Source organism: Lepisosteus platostomus, chromosome 8, assembly GCF_059453375.1.
Source record: "Lepisosteus platostomus isolate fLepPlt1 chromosome 8, fLepPlt1.hap1, whole genome shotgun sequence".
In the NCBI taxonomy this organism is placed as follows: Eukaryota; Metazoa; Chordata; class Actinopteri; order Semionotiformes; family Lepisosteidae; genus Lepisosteus; species Lepisosteus platostomus.
The window spans coordinates 25351288-25377381 of NC_142618.1; the positions used below are offsets into that span (position 1 = coordinate 25351288).

At 37.4% G+C, this 26094-nt stretch overlaps 1 protein-coding gene across 3 annotated transcripts; it reads left to right on the plus strand.

Moving 5' to 3' along the window:
- The first annotated feature begins 1978 nt into the window (after window positions 1–1978).
- Window positions 1979–25877, plus strand: LOC148657122 (xin actin-binding repeat-containing protein 1). 3 transcript variants are annotated; one of them, XM_088642971.1, is made up of 9 exons: window positions 1979–2080; window positions 3587–3757; window positions 5609–5663; window positions 6232–6603; window positions 7611–7701; window positions 16400–16551; window positions 17132–17188; window positions 18235–22944; window positions 23423–23657. In XM_088642971.1, exons 2-9 carry the CDS (start codon window positions 3633–3635, stop codon window positions 23429–23431), a joined length of 5571 nt encoding a protein of 1856 aa, XP_088499097.1. In that variant the 5' UTR covers window positions 1979–2080; window positions 3587–3632; the 3' UTR covers window positions 23432–23657. The 3 variants fall into 3 exon arrangements, with proteins under 3 accessions (XP_088499097.1, XP_088499095.1, XP_088499096.1); XM_088642969.1 differs by having other exon boundaries at window positions 18235–25877; XM_088642970.1 differs by lacking the exons at window positions 1979–2080; window positions 3587–3757; window positions 5609–5663; window positions 6232–6603; window positions 7611–7701 and adding an exon at window positions 10254–10521 and having other exon boundaries at window positions 18235–25877.
- The last annotated feature ends 217 nt before the right edge of the window (window positions 25878–26094 follow it).

Genomic DNA, 26094 nt, shown 5'->3' on the forward strand with positions numbered 1-26094 from the left:
TGTATTTACCAGGTGGCACTTCACCACCTGGTAAATATTGAAGTAAATATAACATAAAACATATGGCCATTGCAACCAAAGAACACATTGAGAGAAAAAAGTGGAAATCTTTAGGCTTAAAAAATGTCTAAAATGTATAAAAAGTCAAACTTCAGACAAAAATCGTCAGCACACTCAAAGATTAAGTAAGATGTGGTGAACTAATTTTGAAGGAATATCAGCAATACCTTCCAAAACAGTATGCAGTATAATTTGTCATTGTAGAGAATGCCACCTTGTTCAGTTTTGATTTTATTTTCATGTTTTTCCCCATAACAATACAGTAAAAAATAATAAATCAAAAAAGCTAATTTTTCAAAAAAACATAACATCTGATAAACTGATAATCCAGGCTCACAGACTAAAACTAGAATAGCATCTAGTATCACTTAGTTCTAGAATTCTACAATGATCTAAATACTGTACAGTATCTCTCAGACCTTCTTTTAATTGGACATATACAGTATATATACAGTATCTGGTTTATTTTTGGATCAGTTTACTTTACATTCTTTAACAATGCTAATTAATGTCTTCATTTACAGTACTTCAGTTTTAACATTAACGGCACAGACTGTGTTGAAGATGTTATGTGAATATTTGGAATTCACAGTTCCCCTTGGAGGATGGTTTGGTCTAGTAACATTCCATTCCTGCCTCTCCCATAGTCTGTGCTGCTCTGGAATGACGAGAGGAAATCTGTGAACAAGCAGACTTCAACCTGCAACCCCTTCCCCATTCATCATGATTCTAAATTCACATAACAAAATCTTCTTAAATCCACATTACACTACAGCGACAGTGCATGGCTATCTGTTCAATGGAATTTAATTGACAGACACAAACTTTATTTTCTTTATGGTATCTGAATTGTAGTAGCTCAAGAGTTCTTTTACTCTCAGAATCTGGGCTGGAGGCCCATTTTTTGGTGTAGCAGGATTCTCTGCTGCCTGGAGGAGTGGTGTGTGCCTCTGGATGAGACAAGCCCTTGAACAACTGTGTTCAAATCTCTGCAGGGGTAAGCACTGTGCCTGCCACACCAGTATGTTCATTTTTATCATTACAGATGTTCCTTGTGAAAGAGAAGTGTTACGGTTTCGTACGAAACCAAGGTACCCAAGGTACAGCCTAATGATTCAGGAATCATTGCTGACACTTTTTTAGAGGACAAAGCCTGTTGTGCCAATATCCTGTAAGCAATCCAGCCAATATGAGATGTTTGTCATCACATAGCCTCTTGGCATCTCAAAGGTAGTTACCTCAAATTATTGACAAAAATATGTTTCTGGATCATCTTTGCAATAAGTATGCAATTGGTTAGTATTACACATTACAGACAGCATTTACATATTGTGATGCCAGTGTCGGATATCAAAATGGTTTGGAATACAAATTTACAAGAGGGTAAACATACAGTAGGTAAATAGAAAGTGGGGCAGGTGGGTTACATGGAAGGGTATTTTAAACTCCCCCAAAAAACTTGCTCAACACTACATTTATAAGGTAAATGGTATCTCTTGATTAGATCAATGTAAGATCACTGAGGAGCGAACCAGCGACGTCAAGGTTATAGGCTATCAATATTGTTTATTTTGTATTCAAGTGCTCTGCTCTGGTGTTCCGTCCTGATGCCTCACTACGTGAGTCTTACTCAGGTTAGGACCTGGCGGCTCGTCATGGCCTTCTAAAATAAAGCAAAGTTCTGAAATAGGATGGATATTATTGTTAGAAGTAATTATAATTCTTCATTGTTAGTATTTATTGCAGTAATAGTAATATCAGTAGTGTTAGATACAGCAGATTTATTTCATGACCAAGAAATGTACAGTATATATAATTTATGCAATAACAGTATGCATCATACAGTAACTTGTTAATCCATCCCTCTATTCTCTTCCTGAGAGGCAAATGCAATTAAGATGCGGACTTTGCTCCTCTTGTTCCTCAATAGAAATAACCTGCAAGTCAGTCTTGAGAGAGTAACTGCGGAAACACCTCAGTATCTCTGAAAAGAGAATGGAAAGAAGTGGACTTTAATGAGGTATTTGTTTTTTTTGTTTTGCTATTATTTCATGAACTGTGCTGTTAAATCCTATCTAAAGGGTACTAGCGTTGGAAATGCACAAGGAAATATTATTTTCAATTTTTAGCCTGCTTTCCATTAAGCCAAGAGACAGTCACGCGAAATAGAAAACCGTTTCAACAGATTTGCTTTCATTTGACAATATGAACAAATTCAAACCACTGCAAATGCAAACAATTATAAAGCTGGAAACCATGGGAAGGAAAAAATACTTTGTTAAATTATTTACATTATTTTCAATTTGTTAAATTTTCATTGTTGTTGATCATTTTTATTACAACTACTTCTAATTCCTATTTCTACTAAATATAACAATGATGAGAACTGCAGAATTGCAGTTTCAATACAAAATTCTGATTAAAATGCAATGCAAATGTGCCGTGAGTATTCTAAGGTCCAGAGGAAAAATGAAACATTAACAGTGTCATATGAGAGTCACACACAAAAAACAGCTGTTGCATTACACACCTGGTTAAACACCAATTGGAGATCCCGTATTGCTTAGAATAGTGACTAGTGCTGCTTTTTCTCTTAGACTGAATATAGAGCTTACACCAGCAGTGGATGTCATTGTCAATATCAAGTTCCCATTGAACAATGAAAGAAAGGAATAAAGGTTCTTGAGAGTTCATTATTTGGAAGTTGGACGTTGCAATTATTTTGATATCCTTAAATATGTATAGCGCAGTCTTTAAAGGAAAACATGGATATTGACAATGGAGTGCATTCTGTACTGTATATTTCCTTCAAGAATGTCCTAATAAAGGTGGTAATATTAGCTGGATTATTAGGGTTTGTGTATACTGTAAACAACGTACAGCTTTAGAAAAAAGAAACTTACGATATCAACCACAGACCAGTAATAACGACCTTTTTGCCTTACAGTTCCCTCACAGTTAAAACATGCTCAGTTAATGCATCCCATAAGCAATCCTAAGTTCCAGCAGTTTATTTTTGGCAAAGGACACCAAATATGTTGACCAAACAACTGACTATTGACTTCTCAAAATCATTGTACATACTGTACAGATGAAACCACTGGCTGTCAGAAGTTGTGTTACAGACACAGAAATAAGCACTCCTTTATTAATGTTCTAGTTAGCTAATGTGACTGAATGGGTTAAATTACGATGATAATTGCAGCTTCTATGTAACTTATAGAAAAGCATAAGCTTACTGGCCAGACTAATGAAACAACTCTAAATAAACTGTCTTACAAACCACTATAGCATCACAAGAAATAATGATTTATCAAATTTCAGTGTCCCTTTGGTGCCACAGTTTTTGTCTGTGTGGGTCACATGGTAATAAGTGTGGTCTGTGCCACATAAATCCTCCTTTTCTTTTTTCTGTAAAGTTAAATACATGCTGTCAAAGTGTATAATGCTGATCAACTATCAGTCAAGCACTTATATGCTATTGTTTGTTGACATAGTTGCTCGTTCAAAATTGATCTTTCACCAGATCTTTGGCAGATTGAAGTGTGTAAGACAAACTGAAAAGATCCAAAATGGAAATGAAAAGCAGTCTGAGGAGGGCCCAGTCCCTAAAACACATCTCGACCGAAAGCCAGCAGTCTTGGAGAGATGCTGCGCTTCGGGAAAAGGGAAAGTCTGTCTCACAGCTGGTGGCCCAGTAAGTAAAATATTTTCTCTCCTTCTAATGGTGCAAACAAATAATGCAAGTATTTAAGAGAAACCAGTTTAGTTTCATAACTGAGATCAAATATGTCATGTGATAAAAATCTATGGTTGAATTGTAGGAGGGATGTATTACTACTGATATTAGACAATGAATTAGACACAATTATCTGTGACATATACTGTACATGAAGAGGTCATCACAGCTGATTGATCATGGAAACATTTTTTTATTAATCTGTGTGGAATTAACTTTTACTGTATGCTTTCCTTTTCAAAATGCAAGGCATCTTTTGTGAAATGTAAAAATTCCTTTGTAAAAATACTGTAACATAACATTCTAGCTACCCAACTACCAATGCTGGGCTGGAATGATACCACCACTGTGGTGTTTAAATCGGGCATTCAAAGCATGTGATAGCACAGCACACAAGTGCTGGAACAAGGACAAATGCAACTTGGGAATGCAGAGACATTTTAACCAGGAATGAAAGTGGGAATGAACAAAGGATGTCAGACTATTTCATTATTAGTTGTTGCTGTTTGTCCAGTAACTCTTGTTATCTCCGTCATTCTGGAGAAACATTTTCAAATTCAAAGCTGCTCTCATGACCTACTGTCTCCTCTCATTATTATTAGATATAAGTATTTATCCATTTGTAAAGTAATCAAAGGAATTAGCCCAATCGTACCCATTTTTACGATTCAAAAATCACAGGAAAGCAGATTAAAATATCATTTTGTAGATACTGCACAAGTTACGTTGCGACCACAGTATGTTTGGAATTGTTTGCAGACAGAAATTCTTTCAGTTAGTGATAAACCACAATTGGGCAACACAGTGACACTCTTCCAGACTTCCAGAATTCCAAAATTCCAGACCTGGGGTACTCTCCGGGTGGAGTTTGTACATTCTCCCCATGTTCATGTGTGTTTCCTCTGGGTGTTCTGCTTTCCCCCCACAGCCCAAAGACATGACGGTAGGTTAATTGGCTTCTGGGGAAAAACGGCCCTGAAATGAACGTGTGTTTGTGTCTGTGTATGCCTTAGCATCCTGTTCCAGGGTCTATCCTGCCTGGGTCATGTTGCTAGGCTCTGATTATCCTGTGACTAACCTGTGAAAATGGATGAATGGATAAAAAACATGAAAGTAATGTGGACTTAAAAGCACTTTCCCCCTCCCTTATCTGCACCTGCTGCTACTGCACAGGCATGATCGGCATTGATGGCCTACCCTCAGAGCAGTGGTACTTCCTAGGGTGAGGTCTCCAGCCAGGAAATGCAAAACAACACTGTTATGTGGCTAAGGCCCATATTTAATGAATAGCTCGATCCACCCACCAACTTCAAATTCCACTCATGCCACGTCTTTCTATTTGGCCAAGGCTTCTTTCTTGTGTGCGTGGAAAGCCTCTACTTTTCTATTGTAATTCACAATCACTGCATGGACTGATGTTCTGATTTAACCTGTATTGTTCTTATTGCATTTTAATATACTGTATAATTGCACACAATTTCAGCACCAAACTGCTAAATACAGTACGTGTGTCACTGATGGTCTGTTGAAATGTTAACAATTTGACACTATGATTCTAATATTCATGTTTTTTTCACAGCAGTTTTGAATTTACAGCTTCGGCACCAAATCCTTTAAAACATTTAACATATTCTCAGTTGTGTTTGTGATCTTATTACAATATGTCAGGACTGTAATATCATGCTTCAAGTACAAGCATTTCAAGGGACTTGAAATCCCTTTTATTTTACCTGAAGTACTGTATTTTGATGACTATGCATGAACAAAACATGGTTCAGTTTTGCACTATTTTATAAATATTTTTTACAGGTACCAAACCTCACTGGACTTAAAGAATGCAGATTCAGAAGAACAGAAGCAAAAGGTTCAGTATTTAGTGCATGATACCTTTAAGATTAATTAAAGCATTGTTTCTACATAAATCACATTGTCTACAGTGGGGAAAAGTATTGATTTTCTGTACTCATGGTTTTCACCTTATAGCAGTGATCCTTTTAAACATAATAGAGAAACAGTATAAGAATTACAAAGCAACTGACATGCTTGGAATGATTTAACCTTGAATGCAAGATACTAAATAATAAAATATTTTACAGTCACTTAAGACCTTAGCTTACATCAGAATAATGTTATTGTTTGACCTACTGTAGTTTATGATATTGGTAAATGATCTATATCAAAATATGCAATCGTTATCAATTTATGTTGGTGAACACCATAATGCTTGGTTTTCAAAACAATGTTTTGAATCTCCACAAACTTTTACATCACTCCAAACAATTTAGTGTCAAAGAAAACAACCCGCATTGTGTCCAAAAATCATGGAAGAAATATACATTTTTTGGGGGGGCAACGCATACTCTATGTTCATTCACTTCATTATGTTCATATCCTATTTCAATCCTAAAACTTTCTTCAATTACCCTGTTTAGATCCTAGCCAGAGATGATCCACCGGACACTAAATTTGAAGCTCTTTTGAAGATGTTTGAGTCGAGACAGAAGCCAAAGAAATCTGCTCATTATGACAATGGAAATCTACTGAGGAGCAAATCCATGGAGCACCTCCCTCGTCAGGGGGAAACAAGTATCTCGTCACTGCTGGCCATCTTTGAATCCACGTCACCCTTGAAAGAGACATGGAGGAGCCCTCAAGTGAAACAGGGACTGACTGCTGACAAGTCTGTCTTTGTTCCATCTAAAAGGGAGAGACCAGTCACAAGAATTTGGCAGAAGGTAGTAACATCAGCAGAAGTAAAGGAAACTGAAAGTATTCCAACCAGAGAAGAGCAGGCTGTGAATAAGGTTATTTTTTGTTGTTGTTTTTTTTGCTCTAACATGCATTGTGCCATTATTATTATTATTGTATCAAAACCCCTTTAGTTTTAATTTCCTTTCTTCTTTCTGTTTTTTTTTCTGTTTCCATGTGTTTTACTGGAAATTATAGACCATAATTAGTCATCACTGCTGCTATCCTCTGGCCATTTCCAGAAATACATTCAATATTAAAATATAATTCTTCCATTTATTATCAGAAAGCAACTTATACCCCCCTATGGGTTATAGAAACCTGAAGCCTGTCCTGGAAGCTCAGAGCACAAGGCATGGCCGTTCTCTGGAAGAGATGCTAGGTCATTGCATGGGACACACACAATCCCACAGGGAAAATTTAGAGACACAAACTAATCTGGCCAGGATTTCTTTGGGAAGTGGGAGGAAGCTTGGAGCTCCTTGAGAAAGTCCATTATGGCATGGGGAAAATGTGCAAGCTCTACAAAGAAGAATCCCTGGGCCCAAACTGCACCCAGGAACCAAGAATTGGGAGGCAGCAGCTCTTCCTGCCGCACCTCCGTAGCTCTCAATCAAAATCTGCTTCCTTTTTTAATCAAGGTGAATATTTGCATGAACGAAACTCATCCAGGTCATCACAGACTTGTTTACAGCTTTTGCCATTTCAGGTGCATCGAAAATAGAGCTCTAGAAGGAGAAGAATATTTTACCCAAATTTTCTTCAAATCTTAATAATTTTTAGTCATTTTTCCAAACTAGGATGAGTTTACGGGGTAAATGCTTTCGGTATATCATCACCCTCACATTAGACGTGAACCTCTAAACTTGTGCATTTACTCAAGTGTGTCTTTATGTTGCTATGAGCAATGCAATTGTGTGCTGTGGCTGTGTTTATTCTCACTGCACGAACTCACATTTCTTACTTTGCAAAGTTTGCCTAGAAGGAGATTAATCTTATGTGAGGTTGTTGACAATGACAATGACTAAAAAGAACTTTGTTTTTAACCACCTATCCCTTACAGAATGTGACCCATGGCTGGCCAGACAGATTTCTGAGAGGAGAAATGATAGGAGGATTGTCTCCACCTCTTGACAAGACGATGGGTCAAGCACGTAAGTTTTTTGTCATGTAAAGAGAGGCAGTTCTTTCATTTTCCTACATATGCTGTACAGCCCTGAAGAGCTTTTACTTTCTTCTTGTTTTGAACATTCTTCACAGAGTTTTTAAATGCTAGTTTTTCTGGGTCAGATGGAATTTCTGCTTAAAATGTAATTGCCATATACTGTAGTCCTCTATGGAATTCCGTGGCCAAACCGAGAGTAATGAGGTAGATATGTACAATATCTATTCAGTTCTGGGTCTGGCCGAAAGGCATATTAGAGCACAGGTTGAATCAACTTAGTGCTACGTGGACAATAATCTTCAGCATCAATATAAAGAACAATCAATTGAATGCCAAAAATGAGTAAAAATATTTTAATCTCTAAGCTAAGGCCCTAAGGTGTCACACATATGCACTTAAAATAGATCTGTTTGCTCTCCCTATCATTGTGTTTAAACATGATTATTATGGAACTAAACCTGCTCAGACCAGTTTGGTAAAGCGTTATTTTTACATCAGGCCAATCATTACTTGTCTCTGAGGCCTGACCATGAATTGGAAAGGGCGGGTGGCAAAGGGGATTAACTAGACCAGGGAATATAAACATCAGACAAAAGGTCGTGAAAAACAGAATGTTATTGACTACTGCAATACAACAGAAAGGGCAGAGTGTGTGTGCTCATTAAGCCACTTCCTGTCCTTATGGCAAGATAAAAGTGAGTTCTAAACCTTGAAATGTATCTTCTTTTGTGCTACAAAATCTGTCCCCCCTTCCTGGTGTGCTGTGCACCATAACAGGAAACAAAACTTGTGTGTATGTGTGAGTTTAAATTAATTTCTTTTTATCTAACAACTTAAAAACACTTCCTACGCAGTTCAGGTAGCTAATTCACCTCATTCAGTAATAACGGAGTTTTGTGATGTTAAAAACTTTGCATGTTATAGGTAGGTATACTACCATATTTTATAAAACTCAAAATGTCTGACTGCAAACTTGACAGAGGTACAGTAATATATGTCAGGCTTGTCCTGTATATTTTGAGAGAGAATGTGGAGATCAAAGGTGTGTAAACATAATACTTTATTTCCCCCCCACATTGGGAAATGGGCTTCACGACAGTTGGTGACTGGCATCTTAAACACCTTGCATCTGAGCAGTCTGGCATTCAACAACATTCTAAAGTTAACAACTGCTTTCCTTGCCAGACCCCTGCATACTGTGTAGAGCAGTGCAGAATAAACTTGAATTCTAATTCATATGCAAAACAATCTTTGAATTATGTTCAGGAACTTGGTGTGTAGGTCCCAATACAGGGACACATTTAACTTCCTCCACAGCATGAATTCCAAATTTATTTACAAAGTAACACATGGATCATTTCTGTGTTTGAGTAAGCCGTATACCCATTAAACCCACAACAGCTCCTATTCTGATAAAGAGGTCATGTAAGCCAACTAAAAATAGCATTAAAGCCAGGGTGTACACTCATTAAAACATATATATATATACATTCTGTACTCATGCAGTCAGAAAATGGGCCAGGTCCAATTTAAGGAGGTGACACAGACACAAACACCCAGGACATGAGGATGGTGCTGTAAACAGGTTTAGTTTACACACATCATTCAAGGATTTTCTTCTGACACAGTCAAGGAACAGCACATGAGTCAGACCCAGACTGAAATAGGTCATATCCATGCAACCTCCATAGCTGTGTATGTCACCAGCCTCAGATCCCTCAGGATAACCAGAATGGTTAGTTAGTTTAAATGGCTATCACGGTTCTTAAATTATCACATGTGCATTGCATTTTCTTTACTTTGCCAGCACAGGTTTTACTCTTTTAATGTCTTTTTTGGAAATAAGTACTTCCAATGCTGAGCAAGCAATGACAATCAGAGTTACTTACAATAAAGTTTCTTGGACTTCAGGAGTTCCAGTCTGTGATTATACTTTCAACCGGAAAACAGAAAAAAAAAATAATTCAAATGCTGACATTCGTGGCTATGATAATTAATAACAGTGAAATTGAGAGTTAAATCCGGATAGAACCCACTGCCTTAACAGCTTCATTTTTTTAAAGAAACAGCAAATACAAGCAGATACAAGGAAATAGATCATGCCTTATGAGGTACTAAAGGAAATTGTCAATCACTGAAATATTAAACAAACCATGACAAATTGAACCCAGGGCTGCAGCACTGTGAGGCAGCAATGATATCTACTGTGCCTCCATATGCCGCCCTTAGCTAACTTCATTGTTCTTTATTTTTGCTTTTCCAGACAACTACATCGTTTTGATGTCTCAGTCATATTTTCAATGATATTACACAGAAGTATTAATAGGAATAGCGCATGGGGCTTTGCAATGAAATTCCCATAACCGTGACCCTAGAGCTAAAACAGAATGTGAATAGTATAGAGGTTGGCTCAGTACCCCTGTTTAATCAAGTACCTGGTGATGTCACTGTCTCAGAGTGGGTCTGCCGTGGATGGTCAGGTGCTAAAAGCACAAGAACGATGGGTGAGTGGGCTGCCCCCTTCCCATGACGATTTCCAGAATCAGTGATTGACTCAGCCTGGTGGAATACCAGCAGTTACCATCCAAAAATAGTCAGCTAGCTTCATCCACCATAGCTAGATAAAAATCAGCTGTCACAAGCGCACGGCAGCGCAAAGGACAGTAGCACAGCAGGCACAGCGTCGCTCCTGCATATTAGACAACACCAGTACCAGCTGAGATTCACTGGGACTTTAAAAAGCTTTTGAGAGGAGAGTTGAAATCACAGAGACAGACAAACAGAAGAAAACAAGGATTTTCTCACATTCGTAAGTTTACTATCTTGTATTTGTCTTTAATGTTTGTCATAAAATATTTTATAGAGTTATGAATGATAAATATACAGTATTCCCAATTGCAGACTGAGTAGCAAGAAGAAAAGCCTTTCAAGGAACCTTTTTGACATTATATATATTTTATAAGCATTACCAATTTAACAGTAAACTTATTTTAAATTACAAGATTCATTACACTAATGTTATCTTGCCTATTTTGAGCGTTATTTGTGTTTATTATGATTTTTATGCACAAGAGAAGGTTCAATGTTATTCTTCATGTATATGAGTTTACGGTTTATTGTGAACATCAGCTAGCTGAGTCATGTAAATGGAATTACATTTTGAGTTTGTTAACCATTTTAAACTTCATTTTAAACTCCCCAAGAAAAAGTTTGATTAAACATTTGTATCCTTATTTTTATATAAAATGTGACGGCAACATTTTTGAAGAAACGTTTTAATTGACTTTTTAAAATCAGATTGTAGTTTTAATTTTCTTTTTCCAGATGTAATTTGTCCAGATTTTCTCTATTACATTCTCTTTTATATTGCTCCGGTCAATCATGTAAAAATAAACAGAATACCACTATACTGTACATAAATATAGTGGAAACAATATTGATGTTTAATTTATTGTTTAAAAATCAATTACAAATTAGAGGACCTATGAATAAAAGGTTTAATTGACAATATCCTAGTCTGATTTTTTTAATTGGCTAAACTTTATTTTCATGGCCTCAAATACTGTGCTGTCAAATTGTAAATTAATTTAGTTTTATTTCAGCAAATCACAGAAGGGAATATTTGCACAAAGTATTCAGTACTTGGCACAAATTATTTTCCCGTTTGCCTAACGTTATCAATAAACAAATGCAAAGAACAACACAACCATTCTCACAAGATCATAAGGAAAAGGAAGACTTTTTTATACATTTCAGTTATTTATAGGCTTACATAATAATATAGACTTATCTCTACATTCTCTAAGAATGTGTGGAATGAGAGACCACACAAGAGCCTTACCCAGTTAGTATCATGCCAATGTGATGGAGAATAATCTTTTAGCTAATAGCCAGGATCTTCCGACTTCACAAAGCATATATTGATTCATCTGGATTATTCTGGTTCAACAACAAAGGTGTTCTTGCAGAACATTTGTTATATTGTGTTGAATTTGGATCGACTGTTTTATAACAGAATTTATACTTATCTTTCATTTTTGTGTGCCCAAATAGCTCATCATCATAATTATGATCATGGATGGTTAAGGTTGATGAAAACATTAGACATTTGTTTTACAGATGGAGCAGATTGTGACAATCTAGAGAAAATCCAATTGTTTTCATAATGTTGTGCAGAAAGATTCCATGGTAGAGAAGTTGTCACCAAAGGCAGCTGAAACCTTTAAAGTATGAGCTGCATATTGCAATCATTTGAACAGCTGCTAGGTGAGGGAAACTTCTTTACTTAGCTATGCTTGTAATAGCACTCCTACATACCATACAACCTGACAATAGCAGAGAACAACTAAGAGCACGGATGTGAATAAATGAGTTCCCATCAGATGAATTGAAAGTTTTGTCTTAAATTGGTTCTGTAAAACCCAGAGGTCCTAACAGGCAGGAGGTAATATTTCTTTATTTTGGGTTAATCAGAGGGATTGAGAAAGATTGTACAATATCTGAAGGTTGCCAATTATGTGCACAAATTAACACGTAAAAAATAAATTTAATTCAGAGGTTCAAGGCCAGAATAAGCTTACAGTAAATGTAAGTAAAGCTTTTAGGCAAAGGGATACATATCGTCCTAATACACACGTACAAGCTATAAATTGTCCAAAACCAATGAATTATAAAGTTATTGGCAAATAATAATTAAATCATCAGGGTAGTACAATACAGACTTACAGTTTGCAATAATGGTGGAAAACATTGCTTTCCACACAGTACACGGAATTATATGAGCTATAGTGCTTACAAATATTTTACTGAGTTTAGTACATCTTGGATTAGCATACTGAGGTGCATGTATGGCTCTCTTTTTTTTTTATAATTGTTGATTATTCCTAATAGCAGGCAGAGATTTAAATATTGAACATACTGAAGTGGGACATTTATATATCTCACTTATCCAGCATCACAGTATCACCACTTTAGCATATTGTGAGAGGTGTTGATGGGGTCTGTTAAGCCTCAAACAAAAGTTACACTAAGATGCCCAGTGGCTTAGCGCTACATAATAAAAGACAGGAACAACACCCACAAACAGGATAAACCAGACCAATGTCTGCTACATATCAAAGGACAGAACCTAGAGCAAGACAGAGTAGGACAAGAAGTAATTACATATCAAAGAACAGGACAAGCACTCAGATTGTGAAAAAAACTTTCTTCTGACTGTATATAAGAGCTGGGAAACCCTTGCAGTTTGTCTGTTCTGTGGGGCAGACCCAGAGCGCTTTGTCTGACTCATTGAGCTCAATAAAACTGAATCTGCACAAGACTGTGTCCTGCTCCTCTGATGAAGAATTTCCCACAACAATACTGATATTTGTTGTCAGCAAAACATCAGCTTCATAAAAAATACACATTGGTGTTTATGGAGGAATAGGGTACGCATATGAAATCATATTCTTGCAGAACTAAGGCTCTGTGGAGCTTAGGTGGTGTCATGTCCAGTTAGTCTTTATGTTCATCCATCTATGAAAATGTATTAAGAGCGAACTCGTGAGTGGCGCCAGATTGTTAGCCATCTATTGTCCACTAAGAGATTACTGTATGACTCTGCAGACAGACTTTTGTACAGGATAGAGCTGTTTTCTCTTCCATTAATTCTTAATTTAAAAAGGATGATGGTAACAACAGTTTCATTGTTATGGATATCAGAAAATAAGAACATTAAAGTATTTATGAGTATAAGAGAGAATTACACTAGAAGTTAATTATACTAGAAGCCAAGGAGTTCACACAGTTTTTTCTCGAAATAAGTGATGGTAACAGTTAAGACGATGTGCTGTGGCTGGGCAGCTTCTTCCTGACTCCTATAGCCATTTGTACACAGAAGTGCCTCTTAGAATCATTTTTAAATGCACTCATCCTTAGTTTTCATCTGTCTCCCCTGGTGTGTACAGATTTTCTACAGTTGAACAGTACAATGATGGGAATATAGTCAAATCAATTTTGAGTTACGATAAATAAATAACACTGACTTTAGAAAAATTTTGTGTCTCATGAATTCGTATTTTTTTAGACAGCTGTACTTTCGTGTAATTTATTTTAAATGTTTCCTACATTCCTACATTGCAAATAGGGAAGATTGTCGTAGAATCAACATCTTTTTACTAAAGCATTGTCAAAAAAGTAAAACAAAATACTGTAGCTACAGTGTTAAAAAAACACAAAATTCTCATGTTTCTGAATAAACTGAATATGAACTGCATATTGCACACCCACCACAGCCAATTTCTTTCATAGACAGACTTTCGGAATTGCTGTTTACACAAGCCTAGAAAACAAACCTGTTTTTCTGAGGCCCACTAATGCACGCTTCCAAATCTAGATAACGTCCTAAAAGCATTTCCAGACGAGATTAGAATCCCCCGTTTGTCAGATTCCTATGGTGACAGAATAGGGCATTATGTTTGCCTGGTGCCCTTGGTTTAATGCTGAGGGATTCAGAGGTAAGCTGTGGACACATTGTTGGCTGACAATTGAGGCAGGGTTACAGCTGAGCTTGCAGCTCCTTTTTCTACGGGTGTTATTTGCTCAGCCAATAGGTTGCTACTGAAGTCCAATTTCTAATTTGCCTCGATGAGCACCCAGAAAGTGAGGGAAAGGAGCAGGTGAGACCGACTTGTCAAAGTGATGACACTTTATAATGTCATCATGCAAATACAAGACTGTGAGTGGCTCCACCTTGCGTTCGCTGAGGCTCACTGGAAAATGGGCAAATGTTAGAATTGGGATATTAACCACTGCAGACTTGTTTTTGTAATGAAACTGTTATTTTTTTCAATTCTGATTTTAAAACATTGCTATTGATAGCTTTTGTTCAATCAGTGCAAAGGCCTATCTCTGACCACTCCCAGTTTTAGATGCTAATAAAACTTCTCAAGAAAAGCTGCTGGTTTTAAATGTTGACCAGGCACCTTCATATTGCATTATTTGTTGTTCTTGTCTTATTTCTGGATGTTATTAACATAAAAATGTAATAAATTATATAAATTAAATACACATATATTAGCATTACAATGTAAAGTATGTGATTTCTAAGCTTCTAAGCCTCTTATATTATAGTGTTATTCCAATATTTCCTGTTTATTATGTTCGGCATATTTTCAGACAACTTTTCATTTAAGTTATTATTAACTCAGGAGCAAGAAGTACTGGCAGTAGAAAAATACTTTCTGTAGAGTAGATGTTAAGTGTTTTCACACCCTGAATTAATTGAGGCAGCATACTTTCCACATGTTTTGAGGTACAACAAAAGGAACCAGATAAGGTATATTTATACAGGATTCTTCTATTTATACCTTGCTATCAGAGCACATGCCTCACTAGCTGTGTTAGAAAACCAAGACTGGCATTCAACTGAAGAATGTGCTAGTAGATGACTCCTTTATGCTATAACTGCTTTTCTAACTGTGTAACAAACAGGAATATGAAAAAAAAATATTCTTTGGTCTTTTAAAACTGTTAAACAGAAATTGTTTATATGTATTTTACTATCTGTATTGCAATTTTTTTTGTATTCTAATAAAACTATATTCTATTATTATTATTATTGTTATTAGTGTATTCTAATAATTAAATCGTCATAATATTATTAAATTCTGCCTTCTTAATTACTTTAATCTAGAATAATAATATTTATTATTCTTAATATTAAGAAAATGGCCCATTATTTTCTGATATTTACTATTAAGTCCATTTCTTTAATATATACATTTGTATATTTTTACTTTAAAACGTTATTTCAATTTCAATCTGCATTTATAATATGAGATGAGGCTGCTATTGCAATGAGAGTTTCAACCTGTGGTCTAATCACACAGGCTACAAAGAAAGACCATACGCAAGTTCAGGATTTGCATTTAAATACATTCCTTTTTAGAGTACAACATAAGAAATGTATTTAGAGTAAGGCAAATATTAAAAGCAACATATATGGTATAGGAACAAGTAATAGGTTTATTCCATGCTGAAAAAAAGAAGAAAGAGAACACAACGTTTCGGCCTTGGAGCCTTCTTCAGGCACCTGAACATATATGGTATAGTTCAAGTAGGTTCATAGGGAAGCATGGTAATGCAGTGGTTAGCATTTTGAGCTGGACATGGGGTGCTATCTGTTTTGAGTTTGTATGTTCTCCTTGTGTTTGCATGGGTTTCCTCTGGGTGCTCCAGTTTCCTGTCCAGGATGTACAGTATCCCACCTGGTGCATTTTGCTTGCCAGGATAGTCTCCAGCTTGCCTGCCATCCTGAATTGAATGAAACGATTAGAAAATGGATTGATGGACCTATAGTGTATGACTTTGATTCTGCTCAGATAAGAAAATCCCTGTATACATTCCCTTATATATTTTGATCTCTATATAGTCACCCCATTATTTCCTGTTGTTGGGACACTAATTGTTAATTGAGTGAAGCACACTTTGGAAAATGGTTAAATGGTCCCTGTGAGTAGGACATAAATGATCTTAAGCTCCTTCTAAAGAAGAATGAGAAGGACATGATGATGTTGCATTTCAATAAAGCTCGTAGTGAACATTGCTTATTGCAGTGTCTTCACTGCTTAGGAGCGGGAGTAGTGTTTCTTATTACTATAAAGAATAAACTGTATTTGTTTTCTTTGTTGTTAAATCTGTTGCAGAAGAAAAGAGGTTGCCACGGTTAGACCACCAGGAGACCCCCTCTGCTGAAACCCAAACACGAGAGAAATCCTTGAATTCTGTGAAAGAAAGATCCGCACTCTATCTGCCCAAAGTAACAGCTGTGGACCTTCCAGGCAGCCCCATAAAACCAGTAAGTACTTGTCATTCCTGGGATTCTTTTGCTCTGCTCTTATGTCTCAGTGGGCAGGAGTTCAGAATAAGCAGTGCTCTCAAGTTCGCTGGCTTCTGTGGAGATTAAAGAATCTAGAAGAGCATGATGTTAAGTACAATATCAAATACTCAGTCCATGGGGCAACCAGGAAAAGAAGCACTTTTGAGAAACAAAACCAAATGACTTGTCTAAAAATAACTCTAGCCTGGTTACTAACTCTTCAGTCAAAATTCTGATTTTGACATTCATTTTTTATGTGTTTTTGTTCATTTTAAACAACATTAAATAACATTAAATCAATTCTAACAGTCTATTTCACTTTTCACTTGTAACTTATTAGTAGCCGTAATATAATTTTAACTATTTTCTTTTTATCTTACATTAATTGCATTTTGCACACAGGTTTTTGTATTCCACAGTCTAAAAGATTAAACTCACCCTTGTTATAATTGGAATTCTAATACGAGTTGTCCTGTAAGAATCAAGTCTTTCTAACAGTTTTATCCAGTGATCAAAAAATAAAATACACAAACTGCAACAACCTTTTCTACATCAACAGGATAATTTGGCACAGCAGACTGTTATAATTACTGGAAACTCTCCAAAGACACGTAAGGTAAGATTTGGATGAAGCTTTTCTTTGACTAACTGGAAACAAGTGTGTAAATGCTGTGAAACTAACAAAACCAATACTGGATTCCTGAACATTTCCATAGCAGTGAACGCTGTACAATTACTGGGAAATCAAAGTTTACGGACTTTATTTGAAGGAACTTAAAACATTTTTTCTTCAAAAAACGAAAGTTAAATTTCCTTGGTGTTTACATTAATTTGATGGTCTTGTTTTTCTAAGATCCTTCATTACCCTGTGAGGCACAATGCTGTGTCAGGAAAAGTTCACTACATGATTGTTTTAAGTATTATTTATTTGTTTTATTATTCTTAATATATCAAAATTGAACATTTACAAACATTACCAAGAATACTGTATGAAGAAATACATAAAGGTTAATAATAAAAGTGCTATAAATAATAGGAATAAATATTAATGAGCTCTTCTGGGCAGATGGACAGTCATCCTTATGTGTTCACCCTTATTAGTGCAGGTTTTGGGTGTATTACATAAATTATATTTGAAAATGCATGTGTAGAAAGAAGCATTTATAAAAAAAATATATAGAGATTTCTCAGCTGCCCAATTACCATTCTGCTTCACTACATGATACTGGAATAAACAATTCCCATTTAACAATTAACAATTTAATTTTACAGATTAAGATTTAATCCTATTACAAAATTTAATAGCACAGTCACATAGGATTGTATTAGAACACATTGGAAGACCACATAGTTACTCTTGCAATGCAAAGCTTTTACTTACAGTGTTTGTCTGCAAAAAAGAGTAACTGTTACGTACACTGGCGTGGAAGCAGAGGATTGCAGTACTAACTGTTTTGGAGTTCATCTAACCTGCTGAATTTTGGCATGCGTGAAGATGATTTGCAGTGGCACATTTCTTCTGGCTTCTGCACCACTCGGAAAAGGTATGGGCCTTAACTTTTCATGCTCATGGCTCCGTTACTTTTTGTATTACTAACTTCCACTGAGAAAAAAAGGATCAAATAATTCACATGTATTTCCTTTTTTATTTTTTTTCTAAAGATGGCAGATAAGACCAAAAAGATAAAGGTCTCAGCACCATCAAATGGGGCTCATGTAGAAGACGATCTGCCTCCCCCTCCACCACCCAGACCTCAGCAGGAAGAACTGCCAGCGGCTGAAGAGCAAAGTGTCACATTTGTGCCAGTGCCTCCACCGAAAGAAACCTTTTCCACTTTCTACCAGCAGCGGCAGAAAAACGAACTGAAAAGGCTCTATAGACACATGCATCCGGAGCTTAGGAAAAACTTAGAGGATGTTGTGAACCAGGAGCTAGTAGAAGTGCTGAGCTCAGAAGACACACAGGCATCTGTGGAAGCTGGATATCAGGGAGAAGTCCAGTCCATGCGCTGGATTTTTGAGAACTGGGCACTGGATTCCATAGGAGATCCTCACTCTACTAAAAAGATGCTGGAAGAGGAAGCTTTGATGGGTGGGAATGTTAAAGGCACCTCTTCTGTGTTTGAACACCAGGATTCAGACAGCACGCAAATATACAGCTCCGTGGGAGCAAAAGTTCCAGTCAGAGGGGACGTACATGCAGCAGCTTGGTTGTTTGAGACACAGCCGTTGGATTCCTTAAACAAAATACACCCAGAGGAAGGAGACATAGTAGAGGCAGTGCTAAAAGAAACAGTCCAAAGGGGTGATGTGAAAGGAGCCAAACTACTGTTCGAATCCTACCCGTTAGATGCACTGGGTCGTTGCAACTCTGTGGAAGATCACAGCTTCCTGAAACTGAAATCGGAAATTCATGAGCAAAAAGGAGATGTTCAAACAACTGTGAAACTCTTTGAGACGGAGCCATGCTGCGCTATCAGAGATAGCACGGGTAACATCCATAAAGTCACATCCATATGCAGAGAAGAAATTCAAAGCAGCAGTGTCAGAAGCGCACGCTGGCTATTTGAGACCCAGCCTTTCGATGTCATAAACCGGAAGGAATCTGGGGTTCAGATAATTCGGGGTATCTCCTTGGAAGAAGATCAAAAGGGTGGAGTCGAAAGAATGAGATGGATGTTTGAGACTCAGCCTTTAGATACCATACATGAAAGTATTCAAGAACCTATGTTCCAAGCTACCACTGAACAGGTGGAAGGAGCTGATGTTGGAAACAAGTGGCACCTATTTGAAACACAGCCCCTGGCTTCACTGAAAGGAGAATTCTCAGATGAAAGTCGCTGCAGGGAAGAGATAGTTGGTGGTGCTGTGAGATCCACCTTGTGGCTGTTTGAAACACAGCCCATGGAAAACTTGAAGGACAGCTATGAAGTTGGTCGCTTACAGAAAATCACAGTCACTGATGAAGAAAGAGGAACAGTGCAGAACAGAAAACATGTGTTTGAAACATGCACTCTAGATACCATTAACAAGGAATTAACTGAAGGAGAAACGAAAGGTGATAATTATGAGATAGAAAAAGGTGATGTTAAATCCTACAAGCACCTTTTTGAAACAATTCCTCTGGGCAACATTTCTCAAAATGAGGATGAGTCAGTTGAAAAGTGCCATAAAGTTATAGCTGGAAATGTAAAAAGTAGCAGGGCATTATTTCAGACTACGCCCTTGTATGCAATTAAAGATTGCTCAGGAAATTACTATGAGGTGACAACGGTAAGCAGAGAGCAGATTGTCCATGGAAATGTGCAGAAATACAAATGGATGTTTGAAACCAGACCTCTAGACCAGTTTGAGGAAGAAAAGGTTGAGATCATCAGAGGCATCACCAAGCAAGAAGATCAGACAGGTGATGTCAAGACAACAAAATGGCTTTTTGAAACACAATCACTAGATCGCATCCATTCACAAGTCAATCAGACAGAGAAGCCTCTATCAAATCAAAGGGAGACTTTACAAAGTGGGGATGTAAAGACATGCAGGTGGCTGTTTGAAACACAACCTATGGATATTCTGTATGAGAAATCTGAGAAAAAACAAGAAGAAGAAACATTACCAAAGACTGATGTGAAATCTTACACTTGGCTATTTGAGACACAACCCCTGGATACTTTAAACGATTTAAGTGAACGGCATCTGAAATTATGCAACACATCTCAGGATGGACTGAAGGCTGCTGATGTGAAAACAGAACGGCATTTGTTTGAAACAGAAGATTTAGACAGCACCGGAGGAACAGATGGAGAGAAAGAAGTCAAATATGTTAGTCAAGTTGATGTCCAGTCAGGGGATGTTTCTCGAGTTAAAGAAATCTTTGAGACAAAGTCACTTGATGAAATAGGAACAGCATCTGTAAAGATCTCAGAGGCGCTAGATGATAATGAAAATATTCAGAGAGGATCTGTTCGCAAGTTCACCTGGCTTTTTGAAAATTGTCCAATTGATGCTATTAAAGAACCCAAAGAGGAAGAGAAAAATATAAAACCGTGCTCCATAAGCGAAGTTGAAGGTGGTAATGTTGGCAACAAAAGGTTTATTTTTGAAACATTCTCTTTGGACCAGATTCATGATGAAGATCAGACATTGGACCATACATCTGTTTCTGTAAAAGAACCCCTGAATAAAGGAGATGTGAAGTCTTGCACAATGCTGTTTGAAACACAACCTTTATATGCCATCACAGACAAAGATGGGCAGTTTCATGAAGTCACCACTGTCAAGAAAGAAGAAATCATAAGTGGAGATGTGAGAGGTGCTAGATGGATGTTTGAAACAAAGCCCCTGGACACTATAAAGCCACAGGATGAGATCTTTGTGATTCGTGCTGTCACCCAGGAGGATGTTCTCAAGGGTGATGTGAAAACAGCGCGATGGCGTTTTGAAACACAGCCACTCAGTTCTCTTACAAGCCAAGATAAGACGTGGACAAGAAATGTGGATGATGTTCAAAAAGGTGATGTAAAGTTCAACAAAGAGCTCTTTGAATCTCAGGAGGTGACTCAGAAGAAGTATGTAAGGATGGTAAGTGTTACAGATGCTCAACACGGGGATGTCAGGACTTCCACCTGGCTTTTCGAGAATCAGCCTATTGACTCCTTGAAGGGGGAACTGCAGGAAAAGGCCTCTGTCCCAACTGTGCATAGAGAAGACAATCAGAAAGGAGATGTGAAGAGATGCACTTGGCTATTTGAAACACAGCCCTTGGACTCTCTCAAGGATTCTGAACCAAAGGCTAACATAAAGGTTCAAGAGGAAGTGCCACTAACAGATGTGAAGAGCACCACCTGGCTGTTTGAGTCAACACCACTCGATAGACTCAGTTTCCAAAACACAGTGGAAACGGAAACAGTGGTGAAGAGTGTGAAGGAGACTTTACACCGTCTCTATCATTTTAATGCCGTTCGTTCCCAAGGAATTGTTATTGAAGCCAACGAAGCCAGAAGTGTAAAAATGGCAAAATACCAGCTAACAAATAAAGAAGGTCCGGAAATTCAGAAGGAAGAAGTCGTTGAAGGGAACATAAGGGGAATAATGCTGCAGCTCTTGCAGAAGACAAATATTGAACCCCAGGGTGTTCTCCTAAAAGAAGATGAACAGGGTAATGTTCAAATCACTAAACTGGAACTATCTGTTAACCAGCCGCTGTCCAATATTACTTTGGATGCACAATTTGGGAAGGATGATGTAGCTCATGCTGTTGAAAGTCTTCTCAACCAGGACAAGTCTCTGAAAAAAGGAATCTTAATTCAAGAAACTGAAAGGGGGCATGCTGAAATGACAGTTTATTCTCTTTACAGTAACCATAAAAATGGGGCATTGAGTCAGGAGATCATCAAAGGAGATGTGAAGTCCACTATTGGCAGCCTTTTAGCTTCTGCTCAAGAAACTAAATCCTTGGCCACATTCAAATTGGAAGAAAATGAAAAAGGAAATGTCAATTTATACAGGAGCTGCATTGAGAAGGGAGACCTTAAATACTTAAAAAGTCTTCAAACAGATGCATCTGAAGATGTGCCCGATTCTTGCTCTGGGGAACAGACTGAAATTTTACAAGGAGACGTAAAAGGTGCAAAAAAACATCTCAATCAACAAAATGAGCAAGTTGAGCGAACAGTTGTTGACATTGTACCTGGAGATGTGAAGAACGTTAAAAAAGTATTCTCCTCTGAAAGAGGTACAGAAATAGGGAATATTCAGAAAGAAGAAATCATATGTGGAGATGTTTCCTCTGCTAAACAGTCTCTTGGACAGGCAAGTAATCATCCAACTGTTGTGGAAAAAGAGGAGATAGTGTCGGGGGACATTAAGGCAACATTGCAAGCTCTTGAACGAGCAAAGAATCAGAGCATGCGGTTGGAAAGGGAAACCGTTGTTCCAGGAAAGATTTATGACTTAAATGTTGAGTTACAAGAGACATTGTCCTCAGCTGATGTCAGTGAAGCAAAACCTAGGATAACTGAAGATGTCAGCTCTCAAAAACAGGAATCAAAACAGACCTATCAAGTGGAAAGACATGTAGTTATGGAAGACACACAAAGTTTAGATCTTCAAGCAGCGATGCAAAGCCTCAGGCAGGCTACAGCTGAAGCAAAGACACTTCAACATGTTGTCCAGGGAAAGCAGCAAACAGTTACTCAAGGAAACATCCAGCAGGAAAAGCAGAAAACAGCCAGTGTCCAACAAGCCAGGACCATGCAGACATCAAAACAATTACAGAAAACAGCTGTGCAAATGAAGGAAACTACTTGTTGTTCAAGGAAGGAATCAGCAACCTCTACAAGAAGTGAGGAGAAAGTCACATCTGCATACCTAAAGGTCAGTGACTCCGTGGAGATGCAGGGAACCAGTCAAAACTTTGAAGCTTGCCAGGAAAGCAAAGTTACACAGAGTACAGATATTAACATTAATAAAGAAGGTCCACAGCCAGTAGTCTCCGTAGTAAATCCTTTTTTCAGTTCAGATTATGATGCACAAAGTTCACAGGAAAAGACAGAAACAGAAGCTGTTGTAAGAGGAGATGTAAAGGCTGCTATTAAATCTCTGCAAAGTGCTGCAACAGAACAGAAACCAGTAGAAAAGGAAGACATTGTAAGAGGTAATTTGCAAGCAGCTCTTCAGTCTCTGGAGAAGTCTAACATTAATATATCTAAAGGGGACTTTAAAGCTGCTATGATATACAGAAATGCAGGGCAGTCTTACTCAGAATGCAGAAAGAAAAAAGATACCACATCTGTTTGCAACCAGTCTGTTTTCATCTCTGTACCTCCATCTGATGCTGAATTATCTCCTCCAGTTTCAGTGACTGATGGAGAACAGCAGCCACCCGCAACAGTGAGCAAAGCAACAATAACAAGCTCCAACAAGGATGAAACTGCAAATAAACCATTTAATTCTTCTAATTTGATAAGCAATTCTGAGATCCCCCCCCCTCTTCCTCTCAAGACTTGTGAAAAGCTGACAACCCAGAAACCAGCCCTTCCACCAAAACCAGAACATCTGAGTAAAGGCCCCTGTGGTGCACCAGCAAGTAGACCTGTTCCTCCACCAAAACCTCAGCATCTCAGAGAAAAACAGCATACTCCAGTTATTCCGATTAAAGTCAAACAACAGCTACCAGCAAAACCGTCACCAGTACCTATGACTCCAGAGCCTTTGTCAAACAGTCAAGATGTATTTATCACAAAATCTACAGACAAACCTTCAAAAAATTATCTTCCTGCTGAAGTATTAACATTATCAAGAAAACAAGACATGGACTGTGAAAACACTGGATTTCATGCTGCGTATATTGATACCAAAAAGGAAAATCTGACAGAAATTGATAAAACACTTCAATTTGTGGATCTAAATAAAGAAAAGAAAAAAATTCAGACGAAAGAGACAGTTGAAGAATTGCAGTCAGCAGCTAAAACTAAAATCCCAACTTGTGAAGTGATAGAAAAAAACAAGAGTGTTCCACAAAGCATCAATGCTGTAGAAGAGATTCGAGGATATATGCAGTACTATTCAGAGAACAGTGAAATTAAAAATGAAGTGAATCAGGGTTTTCAAACAGCTCTTCAGAACTTTGATGATAAGAAGAAATCTTCAGGTCAATTAAGTTCATCTGTGATAACAAAAAAGGGTGTGGTTGTGACTGCTCCACCACTGCCAAAGAAGGCCAAAGTAATTCAAAATGAAGAAAAAAAAGAAATTTCCAAATCTGAGACTAATACCTGTTTGAGGCAAAGAACTACTGTTTCTGAACAAAATGGCACTTACAGGCATGGAAAACAACAGAATTCTCAAACTGAACATCATAGACCATCAGTAGAAGTCACTTTTAGTCACAGACTTGAAGAGCAGCAGGAGCAACCAGAGAGCAAAGTTGTTCTTAGAGAGAAGAAAGGCAGGAGAGAGACAGAAGATGAAAGGAGGCAAAGACTGTCAGTCCACAAAGATGAAATAATGAGAGGCAATGTAAAAGCAGCAATGGAAATTTTTGAAAATCTGAGGAAACGAGAGGAGCTGAAAATAATTCTTTCCAAAGTTGAAGAAATCGAAGGAGAGACATGTAAAGTGGATGTAAGACACCTGAAAAATTTATTTGAGAATGTTCCTGAGTGGGTTGTTGGTCCTGGTAAAAGCCTGAAGAATAATAAACCTAAAGGGGAACAGAAAGTTGGAAAGACTGAAACACTGAAAGATGATACTGAAAGTATGTCCTCTGTGGAGGTTGTGTTTGGAGATCTAGAAAGAGCAAGTGTAGAAATAATTAATTTGAAAGAGCAGACACTGGCTAGACTGATGGATATTGAAGAAGCAATAAAGAAGGCATTGTATTCAGTCTCCAATTTAAAATCAGAATCTGACATTGCTGGGCTGTCTGGGTTGTTTAAAGAATCTTTAGGTACTGAACAAAACTCTGTCACTCCCAACAACATAAGAAAAATTAGCATTGTCTCCAGCAAAGCCAAATTAGAGCATTCAAAAGAGACCTTTGGAAACAACACAAATGAAAACATACTGCTGTCAGAAAAGACAGATAAAGTGGAAAAAACAGGACTGGAGGTTCCAGTTATCAAACCTAATTCCCCTTCATCTCCATCATACATCTCAATTCAGTCTGCTGCAAGAAAACCTACTGAGCCTCCTAAGTCAGAGGAGTCCATGTCAATACCTTCTGAAAAGCAAGTTACAGCTGAGAAGGTACAGAGCGATTGCATTAACTCCAAGCCTGAATGTGAACCTAAAAACACCCATGGCACGAATGGTGACCCAGACAAATGCCCTGATTTATCACAGCAAGAAGCACTCAGCAATGTTTACAGTCCTCTCAGCCCAAGAAGACAGAAAAGCGTGCTTGAGGTCAAAACAGTTCCTGAAGCTGCTGGAATAGTCGGTACAAAAACGGTTATGGAAAAATATGAAGAGACTGATTGCTTTGGAAACAAGTTTGTAACTTCAAAGACATCGACTATTGTCACAAAACAATCCGAAACAAAAACCTCATCGACGTATGAGGTAGTTGCCAGTCCAACTAAATATGAAGTAATGACCTCACCACAGGTCAGAAGGTCAGGTCACCATTTTTCAGAAGGTCCTCAGTCAAATTGTAAAGTCAAAGAAGGTGGTACAGTTTTTGTCACATTTGGTCATCCAAAAACAGGAGGAAAACATTAAATATGTAGGCATATAGCTGTATAGACTCCTAGATGATTCCTTTAATATTAATGTTATCCTTAATAAATTGTTTCTTTTACTGCCTATTTAGTTATTCATGTTTTGTAAATGTTTGAGTTTTCTGTCATTTTTCCTTCTTAATTATTTTTTTTATTATACCAATCTTTACTACTATTTTATTTATATAAAATTGTATACTGTCCTGCTTTGTTTTTTTTTTCCAGTATTCATTGCTTGGATTGTTTTATACTATAGCAGTGGCAAAAAAGATCATTTGTTATTTATCTTGACTAATTTTCTGAA

Excerpts from the sequence above, each read along its gene's own strand:
- LOC148657122 (XM_088642969.1), top strand. The coding sequence starts at position 3,633 with ATGGAAATGAAAAGCAGTCTGAGGAGGGCCCAGTCCCTAAAACACATC. Across the intron at positions 3,758-5,608 it reads GTCTCACAGCTGGTGGCCCA|GTACCAAACCTCACTGGACT; the intron begins GTAAGTAAAATA and ends TATTTTTTACAG. Across the intron at positions 17,189-18,234 it reads ACTCTCCAAAGACACGTAAG|ATGGCAGATAAGACCAAAAA; the intron begins GTAAGATTTGGA and ends TTTTTTCTAAAG.